At 35.9% G+C, this 26,791-nt stretch overlaps 1 protein-coding gene across 5 annotated transcripts in view; it reads left to right on the forward strand.

Moving 5' to 3' along the window:
* LOC121384802 (nuclear hormone receptor HR96-like) overlaps positions 1 to 26,791 on the forward strand; it is a 371,804-nt gene that overhangs the window by 289,782 nt on the left and 55,231 nt on the right. The window contains exon 1 of one of the 5 annotated variants that reach the window (XM_041515386.1): positions 20,428 to 20,914. The exons of the other annotated variants lie outside the window; for them this stretch is intronic. Coding sequence (XP_041371320.1) covers positions 20,802 to 20,914 — 113 coding nt within the window. The 5' untranslated portion in view covers positions 20,428 to 20,801. Of the gene's footprint in view, positions 1 to 20,427; positions 20,915 to 26,791 lie in introns of those variants that run through there. 5 annotated transcript variants of the gene reach the window in all.

Below are 26,791 nucleotides of genomic sequence, written 5' to 3' on the forward strand. Positions count from 1 at the left end.
CACATACCACAGCCTTTGTCTAGTTGTAGTGCACTGGTTGGAACGAGAAAAACCCAGTCAGTTGAATGGATTCACCAAGGTGGTTTGATCCTGCGATGCCAGCACCTCAAACAAGTACTCAACCGACTGAGCTAAATCCTGCCCTGACAGTGTCTTAACCACTACATCATCAAGACTGAAAGAAAGAAAGAAAGAAATGTTTTATTTAATGACACACTCAACACATTGCATTTGTGGTTATATGGCGTCAGACATATGGTTAAGGACCGCACAGATATTGAGAGAGGAAACCCGCTGTCGCCACTTCATGGGCTACTCTTTTCTATTAGCAGCAAGGGATCTTTTATATGCACCATCCCACAGACAGGGTAGTACATACCACAGCCTTTGATATACCAGTCATGGTGCGCTGGCTGGAACGAGAAATAGCCCAATGGGCCCACCGACAGGGATCAATCCTACACCAAGCACGCATCAAGCGAGAGCTGTACCACTGGGCTACGTCTCGCCCCCCAGTATCAAGACTGGAAGTGTTTAATAGAGTTGACCTTTAATAAATAAACATGTCTCCTATGCAGGTTCACCCGTAACTGCGTATTTAAATGGATTGTAAAACAAGAGACATTTTCTGTTGGTTTTGTCATTTCATCATATCCTCTGAAGAACTCTTCTTCTTTTCTTTGTTTGGTTTCATTTGTTGAAATATTGTATATAATAACTACAGAACAACAACATCACTGTGTGTAGATGGCTACTATTCGTCACCAGACGTGAAACCATCTTCACTAACAATGTCACTAGCTAGAAAAATATTTATACATTTGTATTTTGTTTACTTTTTATTGCCAGTTAGTGATTTATTGTAGTATGACCAGAAACTGAAACACCTTTCATTTGAATCAGTCTCAATACTACGACTTTCATGACCATTGTTCCACACAGAAGAGTTTCCCAAGGGAGATAACTTTGCGTAGATATTGTTACCTGGCATTGCTGCTTGCATATGGTGTCTATTATCATTGCAGCTTTCTGTGTTAGTTTGGTTACTCATGAAACACATGCTTGTCAAAACTGTTTATTTTTATACATTGCAGGTACAAACATTGTCATATTTTGTTTTATATACTGCCACAGGCAGTACGATTTGTGTATGCAGCATGCAGTTGTGATGTGCTGCATGATTGTAGGCAATAGTGCACAGACTATTAAAGTCTAATGTCAATATGCAATAACGTTAGTTGCTTTATATTTGTATTTATGTTATGAATTAGGTGCTTACGTCGCAGGATCAAACCACCTCAGTGGATCCATTCAATTGATTGGGTTTTTTCTCATTCCAATCAGTGCACCACAACTGGTCAAAGGCTTTGGTATGTGTTTTCCTGTCTGTTTGAAAGTGTATATAAAAGATCCCTTGCTGCATTAGGAAAAATGTAGCGGGTTTCCTCTGATGACTATGTGTTACAATTACCAAATGTTTGACATCCAATAACCGATGCTTAATAAATCAATGTGCTCTAGTGGTGTCGTTGAACAAAACAAACTGCTTTTATAAAATTTAGGACTTCTCCAGAAAGAAATCATTTGTTCACAAACTTAATTTGAATTTTATTTTTTTATTTTTTATTTTTTGTATAGTAATATCATGCTTACAGACCTTGGTTACTATCTTGTAATGTAATTTCTATTTCCCCACCTATTTTGTGCCTCAGCCTGTTGGTTTATATGTTGTGTAGGTCAGTGTTTTGAGTACAAAACAATTCATCCCGTGTGTTCTGCTATCATGGCCTGTCGTTTCGAGCCTGGAATGTACTCTGTTTCTGTCTTTGTTGTGCTCGGAGCCGCTATGTTTCGACATTGGTACTGACGTTTCACTTAGCAAGATAGAAGATTGTTGTCAGTTCCTTTGCAGAGGCTTTTTGCTTCTTTTTATGTTAGCAGTTTAGCACAGACATCAATAAATATAGTAACTACACCAGCTGAATTACACACACATATACAAAAAAAAGAAAAAAAAGATGATGTTCCACTTTTATGAAAGTTGTTTTTTGCTGTTGAGGTTTTGTTTTACTGTAATTGCTAGAACCAGATTGTGTCGGTGGCTTGTTGTTGATAGACAGGTGAAATCTAGCAGCTGAAACATTATGATTGCATTCCTTATTGTGAAGATAGTGATTCATGATCTTCTTTTGAGGGTCTCATTATTTCACCACAGTTATGATTTAGCTCAGTCAGTAAAGTGCTTGTCTGAGGTGCTTGCATCGTAGGATCAAACCATCTCATTGGACTACCTCATTGGACATATGAAGTTTCATCTTGACCAAGTGTCAAATAGCCATATTTTAGACACTATAAATAGTTATATTTACCATACCAATCAGTGCCCCACGACTGGTATATCAAATGCCATGGTATGTGCTGTCCTGTCTGTGGGAAAGTGTATATAAAAGGTCTCTTGCTGGTAATGGAAAAATGTAGAATGTTTCCTCTAAGACTTCGTGTCAAAAGTTACCAAATGTTTGACATCCAGTAGCCTGTGATTAATAAATCAATGTGCTCTAGTGGAGTCGTTAAACAAAACAAACTCTTTTCTCTCTAAGACTTGGTGTCAAAAGTTACCAAATGTTTGACATCCAGTAGCCTGTGATTAATAAATCAATGTGCTCTAGTGGTGTCGTTAAACAAAACAAACTCTTTTCTCGCTAAGACTTTGTGTCAAAAGTTACCAAATGTTTGACTTCCAGTAGCCTGTGATTAATAAATCAATGTGCTCTAGTGGAGTCATTAAACAAAACAAACTCTTTTCTTTAGATGGTCTCATTATTTCACCATAATTGTTGAGAGAGCAAATGACCTCTTACATGTATCTCTGTTTGTATTTTCATACTAGGTGCCATAAAACATTCAGTCGTTCATTCTTAAATGGTCACTGAAAGAAGTTGGAAGTTAAAGTTTTTTTTTAATGACACCACTAGAGCTAAAGCACATTTATTTATTAATTAGCGGCTATTGGGTATGAGACATTCAATTTTTTGTTTCACTCGTCTTCAGAGGAAACCAGCTACATTTTCCCATTAGCAGCAAGGGATCTTTTAATTGCATTTTTCGACAGTCAGGACAGCACATGCCATAGACTTCGATATACCAGTTGTGTAGTACTGGTTGTGACTGAAATGCAAATACATGGCACTCACCCACCCCACCCCTATCCCACCTTCCCTCCTGTCATAAAAATCAACTTTGGTACTCTCCAAACAAGAACTGAACATGTTTATTTTGTGGATTAATTCATAGTTGATTATATGTTGAACAATAAATCTAACTTGACCAGATCACTGGCATAGGAAGCGGGGGGTGGGGGGGATGTTCCCCCCACTTTTCAGATATTTTGCTTTATATTTACTTTATAATAGTGTAAATATAAAAGTGTACACCCACCCCCCACCCACCCACACACACACACTTTTTGGCACTTTCCTACGCCACTGCACATGTGCAGAAACTGGTAAAAACAAAACTGTGTTATTATTAGTCAGAAATACTGAATGAATGAATGAATGAATGTTTATTGACATCCTAGTACACCAAAACACATCATCTATCTATGTCTCAGAAATACTATACAGTATATTTTTGAAAAAGGGGCCAGGTAGTTTAAAACAGGTTTAATTTGTTTTTTTGTTTTTTTAAAACCTTTCCATCATCATTACCTTGATGTGGTTCATCTCGGAGTGTGGTTCTTTATGTTGAGGTGTTGACGGGTTGCACCAACTATCAAACAGAGTCCTGCTGCTGTGTGGCTGTGCTTTAATTTGTCCTGCTCCATTGTGTGGAATATTCCCAGCTTTACTCGACCCCGTGTGGCGAGTCCACATCCAGCCTGCTGACAGACTTATCGTTGTGGTTTACCTTCCTGTCACCTGTGCTTCACTTTGAAGAACTTCACGTGGAGATCCACACTTTCATATCGGCTGTACATCTCACGGCTAGCCATGCTTTCAGTTCACAGGGTTTTTTTAAATACTAATAACATCTTTGATGAATGATAACAAAAATATCTTCCTGCATAGAAGTTGTGTTTTATTGTGATTCTTCCGTCTATTGTGTGCATGTGTTAATGTCAAATTCCTTCTTACAAAAATAGCAGTGCATCCATTTGTGATGCATTATTTCCTTTAACATTTAGTGTGTTTTTGATCTATTAATAAAGATCATATACAATGTTTGCATTATGATATTTAATGCAGTCTTTTTATTACTTTTTCCCCCCATCTTTGTCTTCTTTCTAAGCTTTGGTCTAGTATTACGGTATTGAATTCATATTTATTTTTATTTTTTTACCTGAAATGATGCCTGGTAACCAATGGGTTTTTTTCTTAATGCAGGAGTGTTATTAATTTTATTCTTTTTATTATTTAGTTTCTACTACTTTGACTAGTTCTAATGTTTCACAAAACCTATAAATGTGGTGCCAGAATTAGTGATAATTTGCAGTTCTTATAATTCATTTAGATTTTTGTGTTCATGAAACCTAATGCCCAAAACACACCTGGGTCTGGGTCTGGGTCTGGGTCTGGCGAGTAAGGTAAACAGACCCAGGCCTGGTGTGTTTTGATGTCTGGGTCTGTATCTGTTACGCGTTATTACCATAGCAAACATGTCTGACGAAGATGAAATAATTTTGGCTTATTATTATTACAAAACCATAAAAAAAGAAATGCAGAGAAATGTGGGTGCGTGATATAACATAAATCAACAACTATGACAATTTCACATTGTTTATACATACCTTCCCTGTTCTTGATCACAAAAAGATGGAACATGTTGGCAGTCGGTGCCAGTCTGGCGCTGTCAAAATACAGGGTATGTCCTATGTCGTCTGGTGCCAGGACTGTAGTTCACGCCAGCACAGACCAGTGTGTTTTGTCGCATTCATAACATTTCATAATTTAAAAAAAAATAGACAAGGAAATTTTGCTTTAAAAAATATTATTTAAAAACATTGTTTAAAAAAAACAAAAACATAATAGACCTGAAGCATTTTTGTAATAATTTGAACTTGGACACACATGTCAAAATAAAATGTTGTTTTCGCCAATGCAGCAGTTTTTTCTTGGTGTGCATTAAGTAGGTCCCACATGCTGGCATTGATTGAAGGTGGAACAAAGCCCGGCACTGTTAAACCAGCGATAACAATAGAAACGTCTGTTTTGGGCAGTCATATACTGCATATATTATACAATTTACACTTTCTCACGTCCCCTTAAATTTGAAGTTATACACACATATGTCACAAGTACATTTTTTTTTGCCAAAATGAATAACTTATTTATATATGTATTTGAATTATTTTAAGGTTTATACCATAACTCATCTGTATACATATATATGTAAAGTTTTTTTTAAAATTAATTCATTAAACACATCATGAAACTGTCCGGTGTGGTATCTGGTAGTGTGTTAATTGGGAACTGTTCAATCATTCATTGTAATGGATATATCTACTTATCAGGTTCAGTCATGCATATCTTGATTCCGGTTGTTTTCCCATCCCAAACAGTGCCCCATAAATGGTATATCAAAGGCCATGGGATGTGCTATCCTGTCTGTGGGAAAGTGCATATAAAAGATCACTAGCTGGTAATAAAAAGGTGTTGCAGGTTACCCCTAAGACTTTGTGTTACAAATTAACAAATGCTAACATCCAGTAGCCAATGATTAATAAATCAATGTGCTATAGCGGTGTCATTAACACACACACACACACGCACATGCACGCACGCATACACGCACGCACATGCACACATACAGATGCACGTACACACGCACACACACACAGACACACACACACACACAGACACAAACACACGCACGCACACACACACACACGCACGCACAACACGCACACAGACAAACACACAAACACGCACGCACGCACACACACACATACACACACACACATGCACGCACACATACACGCACGCATGCACGCACACGCACACATACAGACGCACGTACACACGCACACACACACAGACACACGCACGCACACACACACACAGACACAAACACACACACACATACACGCACGCACAACACGCACACATACACACACACACGTAAACACGCACAAACACAAACACGCACACATGCACACGCACGCACACACACACACACACACACACGCAGACACAGACACACACACACACACACACACACACACACAAAACCCCACAACAACAACCCAACAACAAATAAACAAACAAACAAACAAAAACAATAATTAAAAAGACTCTAAACATTTGAGTTATCTGATCTCCCCATTGAGCCCTAAAACTAACTCTGGGTAGGAACCAGCACTGAGATTTGAACCCTGTACCTATCACCTGAGCCTTAAAGGTCAGTGGCTTAACAGCCGAGGCACCAGTAACTATTACATAATTTTTGAGCTGCCAGCTTTAAACTTTGATATCTTTGATATAAATAGATACACCTAATAGGTACTGGAAGAAATTAAGCACTGGCTTGTTTAAGAAAATGGTTTAAACCTGTTCATTGTCCTGCCCACATCCTTTGTAAGGGCCACATGCATGCATTTTAGTTTCACTTTCTTAAGAGTCAGTTTGATGGCTTCAAACTGTAGAATCAAGTGCAGCCAGTCTGATTTAAAAAAAAAAGAAGGTCTTACTGTCCCATTTGGTGGTTTGTGTCAGTAGATCTGATGCGAGCCATGTCCAGATGACCTTTTATTAAACCACTATTGACATAAACCTGCCAGTATCTGCACAAAAATACATGTTGGCTAGTGGGTATCAACCAAAATTAAGTATATGAATATGATTTATTAGGTCACGGTCAAGGTCATATATTACAGTCAAGGTCATATTACAGATTGACTATGTTTTGCCTTTAACTGTGTAGCTCCTATATGACTGGCAGCTTTTTTTGTTACAGCTTTTACATGTTTACAAATCAGCTTCCTCTGCAATATGCCACCATTTGTTTTTTGTTGGTTTCTAATTTCCACCCCTCTCAGCACCTCCTCTGCCTATAATACCTGGAGATCTTCGTGTGGCATTCCTCAGGATCAGTACTGTACCTCACCTCCCGGCTATCGCTAGCTGCATGCTCTCCTCTCCATTGCTAGAAAGAGAGCACAGCTTCTAGATATCTAGCGGCATGTAGGGTTTCCCATTAATTACAGACTCAAAGCAGCAGGCAAGGCATGTAATTAGGGCTGATGTTGTTATGTAAAGGATTTGTGTCAGTCAGCTGCCAGATCAAGTACATGTGTTCATATATATATTATCAGCCTGGACCGAGGAGAAAACGCTGTGCGCAGGAGAGAAAAAACCTTAACTTGGAGATCATTCGGTGCAGATGTGTACCGGGTTAACCCCAGCTGGCAGCCATAACCAACATTTCTTCTCAATTTCTGCCCTGACATTAGATTTGATGGGGCCAAAAATCTTGTTGTTGTATGTATCGTATATATGAGAACCGCGTTCTCTAGCTGTGCATATAGCTGCAATGGTTTTAGAGATTTTTAACCAAAAACAGCATCATCATTTTGCTGGCCTGATGGTCGATGGCATCATTTGGTGTGTGTGTGTATATATATATATATATATATATATATATATATATATATATATATATAGATATAATCACCTTAGCCACATTTTGAGAGCAGAAAGGTATTGGTGTCTCATTGTGGTTTTATGGTTATAAGAACTGCAGGCAATTAAGAGCCTCCGGCCATCGCTGTGCAGTTTTTCAGTAATTGAACTCTATCCGGGCCATGATGGTCTTCAAAATGCCGTCATCACGTCACCATCCGTGGAGTGTGACAGCCGAAAATAACTTTCCTTTGGCAGTAAGCCATCTTAGTGCATTGGGCTAATTTTACACCAAAATTACATGTATACATTGCCCAAATTGCTTTGGGTTGACAGGTGATCCTCTTGTAGCTGTTAGTCTGATGGGCAAGCTAGATTCGGTTTTCATTTTAATGCATTGCATAAAAATAGCATGCTCTGATTATGTAGCTTGATGCAGTCGAACATTAAGAGAGTGAATCTAGATGAAAGGTGTGATATGATTTTTAAGTTAATGCACCCATGTGTGTAAAGGCATTTCTCCGTGTTGTAAAAGGGGCGGGACATAGCCCAGTGGTAAAGTGTTCGCTTGATGCGCAGTCGGTCTGGGATCGATCCCTGTCGGTGAACCCATTGGGCTATTTCTAGTTCCAGCCAGTGCACCATGACTGGCATATCATAGATGTGGTGTGTACTACCTTGTCTATGGGATGGTGCATATAAAAGATCCCTTGCTGCTAATCAAAAAGAGTAGCCCATGAAGTGGCGACAGTGGGTTTCCTCTCTCAATATTTGTGTGGTCTTTAACCATATGTCTGACGCCATATAACCGTAAATAAAATGTGTTGAGTGCGTCGTTAAATAAAACATTTCCTTAAATCCAACTTACTTTGAACATTGTAGGGGTGGGATTTAACTCAGTTGAAAGAGCAGTTACCTGAGGTGTTTGGTCTGACAATCAAACCTCTTCGGCGGATCCCATATCAATAAAACAAATTAGCCGTTCCATCCAGTGCACCATGACTATGAAAGGTTGTGGTATGTGCTGTCCTGTCTGGGAAAGTCCATGTAAATGATCCCTTGCTACTAATGAAAAGAAATGGAGATTACATATCAGAATTACCGAATGTTTGACATCAATAGCCAATGATAATTAATCACTGTGCTGCAGTGGTGTTGTTAAACAAACAAAATAAACTCTAATGTGACTATATGCCAGTTGTGGAGCACAGGTTGTATTAGGAAATAACCCAGTTGGTACTTGTATTGATTCTACAGTGTATGACACGTCCGGTGTTTGTTTTCCTATTCTGCTGCACCTTGCTGTATGAGCCTGGTGCAGTTTATGTAGAAGCAGTCAACGTACGTACCAATGTTTGACAGGACGAACTGTAGATCCGTGACTGTTGTCCTTGGACCCATCACGGTGCAGATAGCTTTCATTGTAACTGTTGGCATATTTATGTGCTAACAATGGTATTTACACCATGTATTATGACATTTACATGTTAGCTAACAGTTGACATCGTAAATTGTATCTTTCGGAGTTCACTAAAATGTAAATTGTATCATTCGGAGTTCACTAAAACTACAGTAAACAACACATGGAGAAAAATATATGGATGAGTCATATAGTTATACGAAAGGTTTTTAAAAAACAGAGGAAAAAAAAGATCATGTACGGAAATAAAATGAAAATAGTGTAGATAACAGAAGAATAGGCAAAGCCAGTGATTTCTGGTGCGATAAGTTACTGCATCTATTGCTGCCTGGGGCAGGATGTAGCTCGGTGGTATAGTGCTTGGCTGATGCGCGATCCATCTAGGATCGATCCCCGTCGGTGGACCCATTGGGCTATTTCTCATTCCAGCCAGTGCTCCACAACTGGTGTAACAAAGGCCATGGTATGTACTATCCTGTCTGTGGGATGTGCACATAAAAGATCCCTTGCTGCTAATCGAAAAGAGTAAACCATGAAGTGGCGACAGCGGGTTTCCTCTCTCAATATCTGTGTGGTCCTTAACCATATAAATGTAAATAAAATGTGTTGAGAGTGTCGTTAAATAAAACATTTCCTTCCTTCCATTGCAGCCTTGTTATTAAACATTCAATCATTCATTCATTCCATTACTGCCTAGTTAAAGTTACACACCTCACCACATGTGCTTAGTACATATGGGTGCCTACTGTTTTCAACAGCTTCCAACTTTCAAAGATAACAAACACCCTGGCCTTTTAAAAACTCCCACTCAAAAATTCATTCATAATTTGCTTGTGAAAAAAATAATAAGCCAGTGATAGATGGTATATAGGTTTTATTTTAAGTTACCTGAAAACATTAAAGGGCTGTTTAAAAATAAACAGAATTATCTTACTCTCTGTCTCCCATTCTATCATTCTATCATTAAAACCACAAACCACAAAAATGTGGTTCTGATGGCTTGTAAATTGTAATATTTACCATCCTCTGGAGGATGATATTTCAATCTTCAAAGCAAGAGAGTTGGCTCCGTCTGCTAAATGGGAGATAACCCATTGACAAATTTTAACTATCTGAGAATATAGACAACAAAATGGGATGTGTTGTGGTTAAAATATTTATTGGTTAAGTTCTAGGGATGAAGTAAACAATGATTAAATCCACAATCGCTTATTCATAGGGAATATGATGAAATGTATGTGAAATCTCATGGGGTTTGGTTTGTATGCATGTAAAGAAAAATACTGAACAGTTATTGATAATAAAATTAGTGAATATAGTATTTGTAGAGTCTATGCCTGCAAACATGATAATAAGAAGTTTGTTTTGTTTAACGACACCACTAGAGCACATTGATTAATCAATCATCAGCTATTGGATGTCAAACACTTGGTAGTCATCAAAGGAAACCTTTCCTAATGCAGCAAGAGATCTTTTATATGCACCATCCCACAGACAGGATAGTACATACCATGGCCTTTGTTACACCAGTTGTGGAGCACTGGCTGGAACGAGAAATAGCCCAATGGGTCCATCGATGGGGATCGATCCTAGACCGACCGCGCATCAAGCGAACACTTTACCATTGGCCTACGTCCCGTCCCTCATTCATGTACAATGCTTAAACATCTGCGTTTAAGAAAAGTTCAACCCTTGGTGTTGATGTTAAACTTGTTAATATGCCTAAAATTTAGAAAGAAAATATTACTCCAACAGTGTAGAAACTGGGAAGAATCATTTATCCCCACTTAACAACAGTTGAAACGTGTAATAAACCTACTCTGTTCATTAACGATCCTGGCATTGCCGTAAACTCGTCTCTGTCAAGTTTCTCCTTTAGAATCCACTCCACATGAAACAGTAATATGTGTAATCTGTCGAATGATCAGTATTTGAGTCCCACTACAAGGTCGGAAGACCTGGAGACTGTGCAGGACAGAGTTGATTAAATTAATTATTTGTGCCCACACAGTCATCTAATCTCTATATAATTAATGTGTGGCGCGGTCCACTAATCTAAGTTTACATGTTGCTGAGGCTGTTCTACATATAGCTGGTTTTCGTCTTTCATTGCATGTGCATCCATCCATACATTTGTCCGTCTGTCAATCTACATTATGGATGAATAACTCTGTTTCTTTTTCATTTGCAACAAATAATGTTAAGCTTGACTGGTTTCTACATACAATATTAACTAATTCTCTTCTTTTTAAAAAAATAAAATAAAATAAATATTTTTTTAATTTTAATGGTCGATGTGTGCTAATTGAATTAGGGGTATAAATATTTTATGTTTCATAGAATAATAAATGAAGTGATATTTACACTGATTTAATAACTGCATAATGAATTCTGTAAAATTTGTGAAGGACTTGTTGAACTAATTCAGATGGGCATATGTAATTAGATCATTAAAGCAGTTTAAATACATTCTTTTGTTGTTTCATTTTTAAATTCAGGTGGGGTTTTTTAAAATAGACATTTTGTGCTATGTAATGTAGCTATTTGTTTGTTTAAATGCATGCATACTAGACTGGGGCAGGACGTAGCCCTGTGGTAAAATACTCATCTGATATCTAGGATCGAGCCGCATCATTGGCACATTGGTATATTTCTCACTCCAGCCAGTGCACCATGACTAATATATCAAAGGCTGTGGTATGTGCTATCCTGTCTGTGGGATGGTGCATATAAAAGATCCCTTGCTATGCTAATGGAAAAAAATTGCTGGTTTCCTCTCTAAGACTTTATGCCAAAATGCCCACATGTTTGACATTCAATAGCCAATGATTAATATCAATGTAAATATAGTGGTGTCGTTAAACAAAACATACTTTAAGCATGCCAGATATAGTAATAGACAGAACAGTACACTATGTATGCATTTGTTCCTATATAGTAATAGACAGAACAGTACACTATGTATGCATTTGTTCCTATATAGTAATAGACAGCACAGTACACTATGTATGCATTTGTTGCTATATAGTAATAGACAGCACAGTACACTATGTATGCATTTGTTGCTATATAGTAATAGACAGCACAGTACACTATGTATGCATTTGTTGCTATATAGTAATAGACAGCACAGTACACTATGTATGCATTTGTTCCTATATAGTAATAGACAGCACAGTACACTATGTATGCATTTGTTCCTATATAGAACATTTCCTGCAACATTGTCCCACCTACCAGAACCGGAGAAAAGCAGTCTGGCCTTCAGATGAATCTCTGAAGGAGAAACTCTTTGGCCCCGTAAGAACCTATGGAATATAGCAGTTTTTGTTCGAGCCACTGGGGTCCCTGTCTGAGCGTATGACGAAGAAGAAGAAGTTCCTAAATACACATTATCAAATGATCCTATATAGACATCAAATGAGCCATTTTACCTTCTGTTTTTAACGGACTACCATAGCTTAAGATCCAGTTTCTATGTTGATAGTTGAATCATGATTTGTTTTGAGAGACCGTTGCAAGATTCGAAACTTGCCAAAAAATATGGTGGCTCAAAAAATAATAATGCATGTTGGCGAATTATGATAAGCAAACCACGAGCAAGATTTTAATGTGGAATACAAATATTAATAGTGACACATATGTTATAGCCCTAAAGAAGATAATATTATTTTGGCGACTAATGCCATTATTTTTTTAATATTAAAGTCGCCCGAACAGGACAGTGGTCGCATTTGGCGACCTGGCCACAGGCCGTTTCGAGCCCTGCTAATGACTAAATCCTCTATTTCATGTTAGCGTTTCAGTTTTGTTCTCTGCTCAAAATCTGTGTTCAGAACTGAATGATTTTCCACATGAAATTGTCTCTATCATGATTGACAGTTCATTATATGAAGCAAGTTTATCTGAACCTAGTTAAAGGTTTAAATCTCTCATATTTGAAGAACGTGAAGCAAGGAGAAATCAGACCTGAATCATTGTATCAATATAAGACAAGCCAGACACTGAATTTGGAATTTTGGGATTTTTTTCCTAGATTCTGTCGGTATCATAATGATGGTGTAATATAGATAGTCTGGGATTCCATCGCATAATCTTATGTTTCTGATTCAACATTTGGAATTTATGGTGGCATCGATTCCTGCTGAATTTGCAGCCAGAATGCTTGAGCTGAGCAGTATACTGTATATACCGTCCAGTATCAGTATCATGTCAATACTGATTTACTGTACCAAGCAAATATTAAAATACCGAATGTTTTCCGCCATTTTGTAAAGCACTAACAATATATATCTGATGAACGCAAAATAGCTAAGAAGAACAGAGAGATGAGGGCCTTGTATATGGAATTTCATTTCATTTAGATGAAATAGCGGGTGAGACTTAACTTGAGCATGCATTTAAAGCCGAGAATACAGAATATACTGTTCAAAATCGGTAGGCCTTATCAGTATCGGTATTGTAACAATACTGAATACCGTACTGATACCGAGGTAAATCATCCCAAAAATACTGATACTGATCTATCGAACATGAAATTTCAATACCGCCCAACTCTGCTGAATGCTAACTTTTTATAGTTTGATTAGTCCAGTTTGTGGCAAAGTAATTATATCCCAAAACGATGTCAATCAACACCTCTAAGTTTGTGTATAGCACTGTTTAAAATGTAAGTTGGTTTAGCAAAGATGATTATGGGGCTACTTAAATTGTGCATGACAATTTGAGATTGTGGGTCTTTTTCTATGACTGTATGGTCTAAAATAAATAAGAAATCCATTGATAGTTAAAGTCTGTTTTGTTTAACAACACCACTAGAGCACATTTATTTATTATTGGCTATTGGATGTCAAATGTTTAGTAATTTTGGCATATATATATATATATATATAGTCTTAGAGGAAACCTGTTAGATTTTGGCATATATATATATATATAGTCTTAGAGGAAACCTGTTAGATTTTGGCATATATATATATATATATAGTCTTAGAGGAAACCTGTTAGATTTTGGCATATATATATATATATATATATATATATATATATAGTCTTAGAGGAAACCTGTTAGATTTTGGCATATATATATATATATATATATATAGTCTTAGAGGAAACCTGTTAGATTTTGGCATATATATATATATATATATATATATATATATATATATATATATATAGTCTTAGAGGAACCTGTTAGATTTTGGCATATATATATATATATATATATATATATATATATATATATATATATATATATATATATATATATATATAGTCTTAGAGGAAACCTGTTAGATTTTGGCATATATATATATATATATATATATATATAGTCTTAGAGGAAACCTGTTAGATTTTGTTCATTTGCAGTAGGGGATCTTTTATATGCACATGCATCCTTCAGACAGGATGGCACATACCATGGTGTTTTATATATTCCATTTATGGGGCACTGGTTTAGACGGGGAAAAAGACTTAATGAGAGACTGAGTCCACTGATGGGGTTTGATCCTGCGACTAAAGAAGCTCAGATGTGTGCTCTACTGACTGAGCTATAGGCCCCGCCCTTAGATGTATTGACTGAATTGTAGAAAGTGACTGACCTCAAGATTTCCATAAGTCCACTAATCCCTATTTTGGGGAGATTAAAGAAGCATTAATATTACCTTATTCTTCCCTCCCTCCCCCCTTCAATCACAGAGCATTCAAGTGAAAGTAGCACCATTGACAGTTTCCCCTAATTTGCCATGATCAATAAAATGTTTTTCCAATTATTGATACGTATATCTTTATCTTTATGGATCGTGAATTATTCATGGTAGAATGTCATTCATGACTTAAGACTGTGTAAATTAAATGCTAAGGAAATCAATTTCGCCTTCGTTCGGGTGGCAGCACAGCAAATGACGGAAGAGAGAAATTCTGAAGGTACAACCCAGTATGGCTAAAGGTTATTTTTCTTACAATTGACATAAGTCAGCGGGAGTTATTGGGCTTTTGTAGATCCTCAGAATTATCTGTGTATAATAGAGGCCGTGTCATGTGTTTCGCTTACAAACACAGAATCTTACGTTTCATTTGTATATAATTCAACATTTCAAAATCGTAAACAACTGGAAATACTATAAACCCGTATATTATTAAAAATGTGAATATCATTTTGGAAAGTGTGAATATTGTTGTTTTCACTGTAGTTGAGATTTTCATTTAATATTATATTACATTTATCATTGTATTGTTTTTGAAGATCTCTGTGTTCATGCCTGTGTATATGTAATAAATAGACTATTAAATGTTATGGTGATATATACCTGTAACAGATGCTTTGTTAATGGGCTTCGATTACTACATGTAGGTATATATGGCTTGTATAATTACTTTTAAAATGTTTTTAAAATGTTAAACTAAATTTAAATTACCAGTACATGTACATAAAAGTTTCTTTTTATGCTTTCACTGTTAACCAACACACAAAATATCTTCTAACAAAAGAAAAAAAAGAACATGATAAAGGAAACAAAATTGTATTTTAAAACAAGGACACTGACATTTGACATTTCATGTAGGAATAGATTTTTGTGCACTCAATTAGAAAGGACATTTTTCTTTTAAGAAAACCTTTTATCAGTTTGTTTTAGACAATTTTCAAGCATCAAAGGTGAGGTGGCTTTTTTTTGTCTCTTCTGACATTGCTGTTCACTCAGTTTAACATTTGAAAAGTTAGGTGACATTTCCTTTTTATTTAAAACACATTATACATAATATAATATAATTATATTATGTAGCATATTGGGTTGTTACATTAACTTAATAATGTCATTTATTTTGTTATTTGGGTTTGTTTGTTGTTGTTTTGGGGGTTTTTTTTTTTTGGGGGGGGGGGTATTATTAATTTGTTCCATTCTTTCTTTCTTTCTTTCTTTCTTTCTTTCATTCAGTCAGTTGGTCAGTCAGTCAGTCAGTCAGTCAGTCAGTCAGTCAGTCAGTCAGTCAGTTGGTCAGTCAGTCAGTCAGTCAGTCAGTCAGTCACTCTTTTCTACCAATGGTTTGTTGGGGGTTTTCATGTGTTTTAAATACTTGGTACTAAGAATTTACAAAGCTTGTTTTCCTAAAATTAAAAAGTTAAAGTTTTGTTTTGTTTAACAACACCACTAGAGCACATTGATTTATTAATCATCGGTTGTTGGATGTCAAAACATTTAGTAATTTTGACATATTGTCTTAGAGTAAAGTAAAGTTTGTTTTATTTAACGACGCCGCTAGAGCACATTGATTTTTTATCTTATCATCGGCTATTGGACGTCAAACATATGGTCATTCTGACACTGTTTTTAGAGGAAACCCGCTGTCGCCACATAGGCTACTCTTTTTACGACAGGCAGCAAGGGATCTTTTATTTGCGCTTCCCACAGGCAGGATAGCACAAACCATGGCCTTTGTTGAACCAGTTATGGATCACTGGTCGGTGCAAGTGGTTTACACCTACCCATTGAGCCTTGCAGAGCACTCACTCAGGGTTTGGAGTCGGTATCTGGATTAAAAATCCCATGCCTCAACTGGGATCCGAACCCAGTACCTACCAGCCTGTTATTGTCTTAGAGAGGAAACCCGCTACATTTTTACATTAGTAGCAAGGGATCATTTATATGAACCATCCCACAGACAGGATAGCATATACTTTGATATACCAGTCACAGTGCATGGAAAATAGCCCAATTTGCCCACCAACAGGGATCGATCCTAGACTGACCACGCATCAGGTGAGCGCTTTACCACTGGAATACGTCCTGCCCCTTTGTTTTCTTAAATGCGTGTTGGACAAAAACAGGCTTTGTAAATTCGGCTCTAGGTTTTTTCAGTTACGTATGCTTCATACGTTTAATTTGCAAGTAACAATGAAGTACATGTGGTAAAAAAAATGTGCTTGGTTTGTCACAAAAATAAAAAACAACAAAGTTTCTTACAGGGATATAAGCCAAAAAACCAACAGGCTCTAGGGGGCCGTCCATAGTTTTCAACATTTTCACAAGTATACAAAGAGTATGCTTTTGACAAACCCCCTCTCTCCCCCCCCCCCCCCCTAAAAGTGTACATCCCCAAAATGAAAAATGTTGATTGACATTTTTCACTTTCAAAAGAAGTGTACGCTGCCCCGTAACACACACGCACGCACGCACGCACGCACGCACGCACGCACGCACGCACGCACGCACGCACACACACACACACACACACACACACACACACACACACACACACACACACACACACACACACACACACACACACACACACACACACACACACACACACACACACACACACACACACACACGCGCACACACCACACACCACACACCACACACACCACACACACCACACACACACACACACACACACACACACACACACACACACACACACACACACACACACACACACACACACACACACACACCACACACACACACACACACACACCACACACACACACACACACACACACACACACACACACACACACACACACACACACACACACACACACACACACACACACACACACACACACACACACACACACACACACACACACACACACACACACACACACACACACACACACACACACACACACACACACACACACACACACACACACACACACACACACACACACACACACACACACACACACACACACACACACACACACACACACACACACACACACACACACACACACACACACACACACACACACACACACACACACACACACACACACACACACACACACACACACACACACACACACACACCACACACACACACACACACACACACACACACACACACACACACACACACACACACACACACACACACACACACACACACACACACACACACACACACCCACACACACACACACACACACACACACACACACACACCCACACACACACACCACACACACCACACACACACCACACACACACCACCCCCCGCTCGTGAAAATGTTGATAATTATGGGGACGGGCCCTAGGTGTTTTCCCACTTTATTCTCATTGAAGTGTGCTCTTATTCGCAAATAACAAAAAAGTCCATAAAAATTTTTTTTTTTTTAGCTTTCTCACAAAAAAGCCAACACCAACAACAACAGAAAAAAACTAAAATGTTACATAAAACTAACAGTTTTCATAGAAGATCCATAATTTTAAGGCAATTATTATTGTTGTTTAAGTGGTATATTGTTTCGTCATCATCAGAGTGAATGTTGTAGCTAATGGACAACATCTGTGTTTAAAATATTTGTGTAGTTAGATAAATGTCTTTGCCTGTTGGGTAACAGCTGAGTGTGAAGCGACTTTCAATACTGGTACTTCATTTTACATGAGTCCTGCAGTGCTGGGAGAATTCACATCCCGTATTTCACCACCTAACAGATCAGGTGGAACTTGATACTTGACATTATGCAATACACGCAATACTGCTGTACAAGTCACTTCTACAGGAATTTCTTTAAGTATATCACTGATCACATTACCTAATACATTATATCCTTTGGGAATATGCTGATTTTATGTAAATATTTCAAATTGTGAGAGTATGTTAAACTTGGAGGTTGTACTGTTCAGATACTTGGCATTATGCAATACATGGAAAACTGATGTACAAGTCACTTTTCAGGGTTTTATGTAAAATTTTAAAATATTTGGAATATTTATTGTTAAAAGGACAGTATTTCTAAGACTTTAAGGGTTGTGTGATGACTCCAGACTCTAAGGCATGTTATCTTTCTTTCTCTCTCTCACCCTTTGTCACCCTCTGACACACTCCCCCCCCCCCTTCTCTCTCTCTCTCTCTCTCTCTCTCTCCTCTCCCTCTCTCCCTCCCTCCCTCCCTCCCTCCCTCCCTCCCTCCCAATCAACCAACCAACCAACTAGCTGTATATAAAATGGGCTGAGGTGTTGTTAAATAAACATCCCTTTGTTTTTGTACACTCTGTGACCAAAGGAGGACGTTGGGAGTTGTAGTACAGTATAGCTGGTTGTTAACTTGTAGTAGAAAGCTTGTTGAGATTGGCGATTAGCGAATTATATATATCCTTGAAGCAGTCACCGACTTCTGTGTATGTGGGTGTGTTACTGATGTTTATGTGGCTGTGTCGGTTATGCCTTTAGCAAGGGCATACAGTCAGCGTCACACAAACATTTTACTGAATGTTTAGTTGTTGATGACAGTCACACAAACATTTTACTGAATGTTTAGTTGTTGATGACATATTAATGGAGGATGAAAGGATGATATGTGTGTGTGTGTGTGTGTGTGTGTGTGTGTTCAGATGGATAGACAGATAAATTGATGGATGGATGGACAGATGAATGAATGGATGGATGGACAGATGCATGGATGGATGGTTTTTGGATGGATTAACATTTCACAACTTCAACCAGTGCCCATCACTAGTACACCAAAAACTGTGGTGTGTGCTGTCCTGTCTATGGGAAAGTCCATCTAAAAGATCCCTTGCTGCTATTCAGGAGTATCCTGTGTTCTATGGCAGCAGTGGGATTCCATTCTCTTCACCAAGTTTCCAAATGACTATATATGTTAGACAGCAAACACCGTAGTTTAAAATGTGCTGACTCGTCATTAAACATTCCTTTTCTTTCACTGGTTTTTTCTTGTCATAGAAAGTCTTTGTTGATCAGTTAACATTAATTTAAATAACCCGATTACTAAATAATCGACCACTCCTCTCAACTGGTCACTTAGCAAGTGATATCACATGTTATCAGTCGGATTGATCATTCTGTCACGTAACAAGTTGTGCAGTTTGATGATTTATTTCCTTATATCCTTCCCACCGATATATTTATATATACATATACACATATTTACATACACATATATATATATTCGTATATTACATACACACATGCATTGTTCAAGTTTTCTACTTTTGACTCATCACTTTTATGTTATGGTAGAGTCTATTTTACCCAGAGGGAAAGTCTTTTTTTTTAAAACAACAACAGAAATTGCAAGTCAGTCGTTAGTTAGGATTTTGTTCCATTATCTGTTCAGTCAGTTCATAAAAAAAACTTTGATGTTTTTTTTATCTGTGTAGGTGCAATCAGCCATTGATAATGTTGCCGGTCGGCCATGCGTTACCGTGGCCCTGCCCCTTCTTGTTACGTAAATGGCTCGGTCGCCAGTGTTATGGGGCTGTATAGGCGGACCTGTGGTTTATGCCACACTGTGCAGTACTGGTGAGAGGAGCCATCTGATTGGCTGAGAGCTGCCGACTGTACTTGGTAACCTCCAGTGACACTGTTTGTTTACAAAAGCCTGTTGGTAGTGTGTGTGAGACTTTTCTCCACTGGGCCAACTCCGCTAGTCTTCCCACAATTCATCACAGTTTACCCGAACCGGCTGAGAGAGCGTGCTCAGTCTTATGACAGAGTGGGAACAACACAAGCCTTGAAAACGATTTCAGGACACGGAGTGAGAGTGAGAGCGAGAGAGATTAAAAGAGAGAGGGAAGGTTATTTATATACACACATATATATATACCACTGTGGTCATCATTCACCAGTTACACGTGTCCAAGCACGCTGGAGATTATATCATTCCATTATCGTATGAGACTGTGACAGCAGAGAGTTTTATCAGAGTTGTATTTTTCAAAACTTGTTACGTACATGTGTTGGAACTGTGGTTAATACCACAGTGTTGTTAAAGCTACCCCAATGATGTTTTCCGAGTTTGCCGGGCCGACACAGTATGCCCATCCTGGTCGGCCCAGAATGGATGCTACCAATGATGTTTTTACGTGTCTCTTTGGAGACTTATTTGTCAAATGGTAAGTTGTTTTTTTAAATTTTAATTTGAAGTTTTAGGTTTTTAAAATATTTTTATTTAAAACTGTTGATATAAATAGTGATTATGAATGATGATTGTATGATGACTGGATGAAACTTGCTTTAATGTTTTGTTTTGTTTAATGAAGAGTTTTCATATGTGTAAAAGTTAATTTTGAAAAGTAAAGTTTTAACAAATAATATGTCATAATTTGTGCTAAGGTTTAAATAAATGCAAATTACAAAACAAACAAAAATCACAATAATATAAAATAAAATAAATAAATAATTTTGAGGATCTTTTCGCTATACAATTTTAGTAAATGTTTTATATTTTCATATTAGTTACTTATCATACATCAATAAAAATATTTCAGTTTTAATTACTATAGAATACTAGATATACATTTGAAATATTTGTTACAGTTTTTATTTATATTTAGTTGAATAAATTAAAACTAAATGAAAAGTAGACAAGTTTCTGGACAGTATAAGTAAAACTATTTGTTAACATAAATAATATAAATTAGTAATTATTTAATAAATTTAGTAAGTCGTAGTATAAACTAAAAATATATATTTATTTTGTTTAGATTACGTTTTTTTTTAGTTCATTAAATTATAAAATTTTTTTATTAAAGTTAAAAATATTTAGTTACATAATAATGAATCATTTAACTTGTATAACAAGAATTTATAATCAGTTCTACCTTTTTAAAATAAAAGAGATATTTTGTGTGGATTTATAGATCCACCTTTTGTCTTACGTTTTGTTTTAGATACCAGAATCATTTAATTTTACTACTTTAATTTCACTTGTAACTAGGCATTTTTTTAATATATATATATATATATATATATATCAGTGTGCAATTTTGGTTAAATATTTTTAAGTGTCATAAGGACTCCCTATTTGCAAATCTTTAGACCCCGCCACCAACCCAGCGAGCCCTGCCGTGCGTCTCCAGTAGAACAGAACATACACTAGTTAAATGTTTTGCATGAAACCATGGAAAAGATCACTATTCAAGACTGGTTTCCCAGGATTTTAAGATATATGTTGACCATGCCATTTTGAAGAATCAATGTAATTTGTACAAATAATGTTTACGAGCTATGCAGACTCATATGCTAGCCAAGGTAGAGAGTCATACATGATTTTTTCAAGCCTCGGGCTCCAGGACTCTCCTTAAAATCGCACACTGTATATATATTTTTTTGTTTTGATAAAACTTGGATGACAGCATTTTCTAACCAATACATTATTCAACCTAGAAAAAACAACAACTAATGATATATATGTATACTGGTTGTTGACATTAGTAACATCAGTACAATTAAGTTGAATGATGTGGCTATTTTAGTGCTATTTGTTTGGAATGTCAGTTTCTAATTTGAATTTTAAAAATGTCATCCTAATAAATCATGTTTCATGAACAAACTGCCAACAACTAAGTACTAAAATTGGAATTTAAATCTGAATAAAAAAAATAAAAAGCAAAAAAAAAAGGCATTAAAAATGCACCATATAGTGATGTATTATTTCCAAGACTTCTCCGGACATGTGTGAAGTTGAACTTCAGAATGTTAAAAATAAGCGATATGTTAATTTGCTATCCAGTGGTTTTGATAGCGTAATTGCCAAATGATTACAGATTATTAAATGGTAGACCAGTTCAGCAGAAAAAGGAAAATCTTTACCAAAAATAAAACTGGCCAAACCATTTTGAGGCTGAGAGCCCCAGTTCCTACATGCTAATAGTATGAATTAAAATAAGTCAAATATAATTTTGTTAGAATAAAAATAAGCCAAGTATTTTGTTTTGAATCTTTATAGGGTTTTTTTAATTCACAATCACAATAAATGAATCAACAAGAAGCAGAAAAAAGAGGTTTGTTTGAAGTACGATGAGAAATATGAATCATGGTAGTTTTTCTAGTTCTGTAGAGATCTATAAATACCATTCACGTTCTTCTGGGTGTAACATTTAACACTAGCAGTTATAATTTGCAATATTGGATTTATTTCACATTTTATTTAAACATATTTATTCAAAAATACATTCAGAGATAAACAAATAATAATATTTTATTTAATTGTTTTGTAAATATATTTAAGCAGATTACCTACATCTAGTATGTAGACAAGTGGTACAAACCCTGTTTGTTTCACAATTAAATATGATTTTAATTCTTTCTTCATTTGTTTTTTTTCTAAAAAAAAAATTTAATCCGTAAAGGAAGCTGTTTATATCATCTTTAAAACGTATGACTGAAAATAATTCAAACTGCAGACAATATTTGTTAATCAATTAGGCCTAAATATTATACTCTTTATTAATTCCATTCATTCTCATTTGATTAGTTTTGTTAAAATAAATAATAATGATTATTGTGACTGTTTTTTAATCCTTTAATATCTTTAAACTAAATAATGTTGTTGAAGATTAACCTTTTTGCATTAAAAAAATATGTTATATATATAAAACTAATGCAAGTTGTATTTTTCAATTAAACTAAATAATGCTTGTTCAAGATGAACTTTTTTGCATTTAAAAAACATTATGTTGCATTACTTTTCAACTTTACTTGCAAATCGATCATCTATGTCAGCACTATGGGGTTTTTTTTCTGCCTCATTAGGACAAAGGTAACTAATGTGTGTCTATGTGCGGAAAGTGGATGCGAAATTGTGTTCATCATTTAAAGATGCACTTAGAATTCTGTCCTCGACGGTTTAACAGTCAGTGTGCAGGATAAGTATAAAAACTCGCCCCATTGTACTCTAAGTAATAATAAGAACACAAATTTCAAGGTAACTTGTATAGCAGAATCAACAAGAGTTAGCTGGAAATATTTAAACTCTGTGTTTGCCTTGGCCAAGTGTGTTGTTGTCATAGAGTTTCAAAGTGACCCCAGGATCAGGCCTTCCACAAGCCTTGCCAATCGGAATAGGGCTCCTTTTGTTTATGATGCTTAGGCAAAGAAAAGCTAACATTTGTAGTTACACCTTAAAGGTAAACTGAAAATTGGGACAGATTTTATTGAGAGTACGTATTGTGGCAGTGTTAATGTTTGAAAAATGCTAAAGATTCCAGTATATGTACATATATACTCACATTTTCCCATTTCATAAAACATTGATTTTGAAGAGATACTTCAACTTCTTAGTGTCGAGTCATAGTAGCATATAAATCCATTGAAATTATCCAAATTAGGATATTTATAACACATTTTTATTAGATATACATAGAATTTAGAAAAATATAAACATGTATAAATAGAGATAATTTTTTTATATTATTGTACCGGTAGTCCAAAGGATTATGTTATTGCTTACAAATGTAGGGAAAATAGATACCAATATATGCAGGAGATGAAGAAATATTACATGGTTTTAAAATAACACTAAGCAGACATCAAGATATAAAAAAGCAATAGGTTTCGGTTACATGTTATATTTTAAATAAATATGTCCTATCACACAATAATAAAATAATTTAGTAGCCTTTTTCAGAACATAGTAAATCTGTCCATGCATTTAACTGAATAAAATTATATGATCATCAAAATTCAATCCTGATTTTAAGATAAAATAAATGTTGTAAAAATATAATAATGTGACTTTTATATATACACAGACCATGCATGCTTAATACATCTAAATTGTAGGAATTCATAGATTTTTATATAGTACTGTATATTAAAATACTGTTTTAATATTTTCCGGTGACTTTTTATGATCCAGTCATGTTTGCATATAAATTCTTGGCACCAGTATTTGAATACATATAGCCTCAGGTCATTGCATAGACATAATTATGTTATGTAAATGACAAACAGTAAATATTCATGATGTCTTTCATTTTATGTGTTTATACTTGCCTTTTAGTCAAAAATGTTTTTTATGATGTCTAATTATAAATTACATCCTTGAATAATGTTTTGCCTAAAGCCATATTACATAGATGTATATGCATTTCTGCAGAAAATTGAGGTCATTCAAGTTTGCCAGACTGTAAAATATTTTTGCCAGTTTCTGAAAAACAACAGAATGATTGTTGCTACCAGTTTTATTTGAAATAATACATCATCCTTCGGTAGACAGTTATGAGACCTGATAAAATATAGAAGTCATAAATATTATGTACTTGTAGATATGTATGTTTATGTGACTAATAAAGTATAAAAGTTATATGTGTATATATATATATAGTATGTATGGAGTTATTAAGGTTTAATTGCCCTATGTTGGCCAGGTCCAATTCTCATGTTGAAGTTCCAATACTGATAAACATACTACATATGATTACTAATTACTCAGTGTAATAAAGTGTTAAATTTCAATATTTTCTTTTAAAAATTAAAAGCCATGTTATTTCCACCAGTCTTTAAAGGAGAGGACAATTAAGGCATTTGGCCTGGTATGCATATTCAATGATATATAATGCACATTATTGCTTAATATCAACACGTATAATCGTATAGTTAATTAATAAAATGGTTAAATGTGATGGCTATTATATATAACGGGCGCAGCCATTTTGTACCATCTCAGTGAGTACGCCCTCTGGCGAGCTGGTGGTTACGTAATACTTAACGCGTAACGTCAGGAATGAGCCTTAGAACTAGAGAAACACAATCTACCTGGCTTTTGTGGGATGATAAATAGTCATATATTGCAATGTTCTGTAATAATACACATCCTAATAAGCCAGCAATAAGTATATCCAGCACTATATATATTAGTTTTCAATACAAAATAAAATACCATTGTCAAAGTGGCTACACAACAAGTCGAAACAATTAACAATGTTTTGCCCATGCATTAACCTACGTACTGAAATGATACACGGAGTGTTTTCTTAGTTAATTGGTCTATGCTGTTAGTTGCTTCTACCTGTGATTCCTGATTGGCAGGTGTGTATTTGATTGGTAACCAGACGAGCCAATTAATTGTCGCTGTCTAGACATAAAAATACATACCGGTATTGTGGAATATTACCTGTCGCCCCTAAAATTGTAATGGACATGGTTTATTACTGTAAATGGTTTTGTAAAACTATTGATTAAGTAGACTTTTCCAACAAAACCCACAGAACTGACCAATTACGTAGTCCCAAAGAAAAGAAAATTATCACTTGGGTATCGTGGGTTGTCGTTTTTGCTCCAATGTAGCATATCAATAGGCCTAATTTTGTACATTTTTCCTTTGGATTATTTAACAGAGAAAAATACTATAACCCCATTTTGTTCCGTTAATGCAACTTGAAATATATTTAGTTAAATAGTTTATTATAATATTACATCATTTATGCTGTTTTACAAGTCAGGTTGATCAAAGAGAAGCGCCTTGTCGAAAATTACTGCTTTTGTTTACACTGTACATACAGGAGATGGTCAGGAGCTGATGTCACTTCGCCTCAAGCTATCCCACCGAGCGTCACAAAAACAAAACAAAATGGCTGCCCCCAGTTAGCAGGAATAATCATGGTTTTTTATTAACTCTAAAATTACGCGTTTTTTATTTGCTAAAGTGTCAGTATGTGTTGGTGGTCCGGGTATGCATCTTTCCAACACAAGGCTCTTGTTTGAGTTGACCCTACCTTTAATGTTTAGCCAGATCCTGGTAGATACACACAGTACTTTGTAGTCATAGTTAAGTTCTAATTGACGACCATATGAATTAATTGCTGTAACCAACCAAACTATTTTTAATGTTAAGATAGGAATTCTTTCTTTTTTTTATTATTTAAAAAAATAGTCTGTATCATTTTCTTCTTGTAACTTTAATGGGTTTTTTTTACTCTGTTAACTAAAAAAGGTTTTAGTGCTGGGTTTTTTCTTCTTTTTTTAAAATTTATTTTTGTTTTCAGTAT

Source organism: Gigantopelta aegis, chromosome 10 (assembly GCF_016097555.1).
Source record: "Gigantopelta aegis isolate Gae_Host chromosome 10, Gae_host_genome, whole genome shotgun sequence".
NCBI lineage: Eukaryota > Metazoa > Mollusca > Gastropoda > Neomphalida > Peltospiridae > Gigantopelta > Gigantopelta aegis.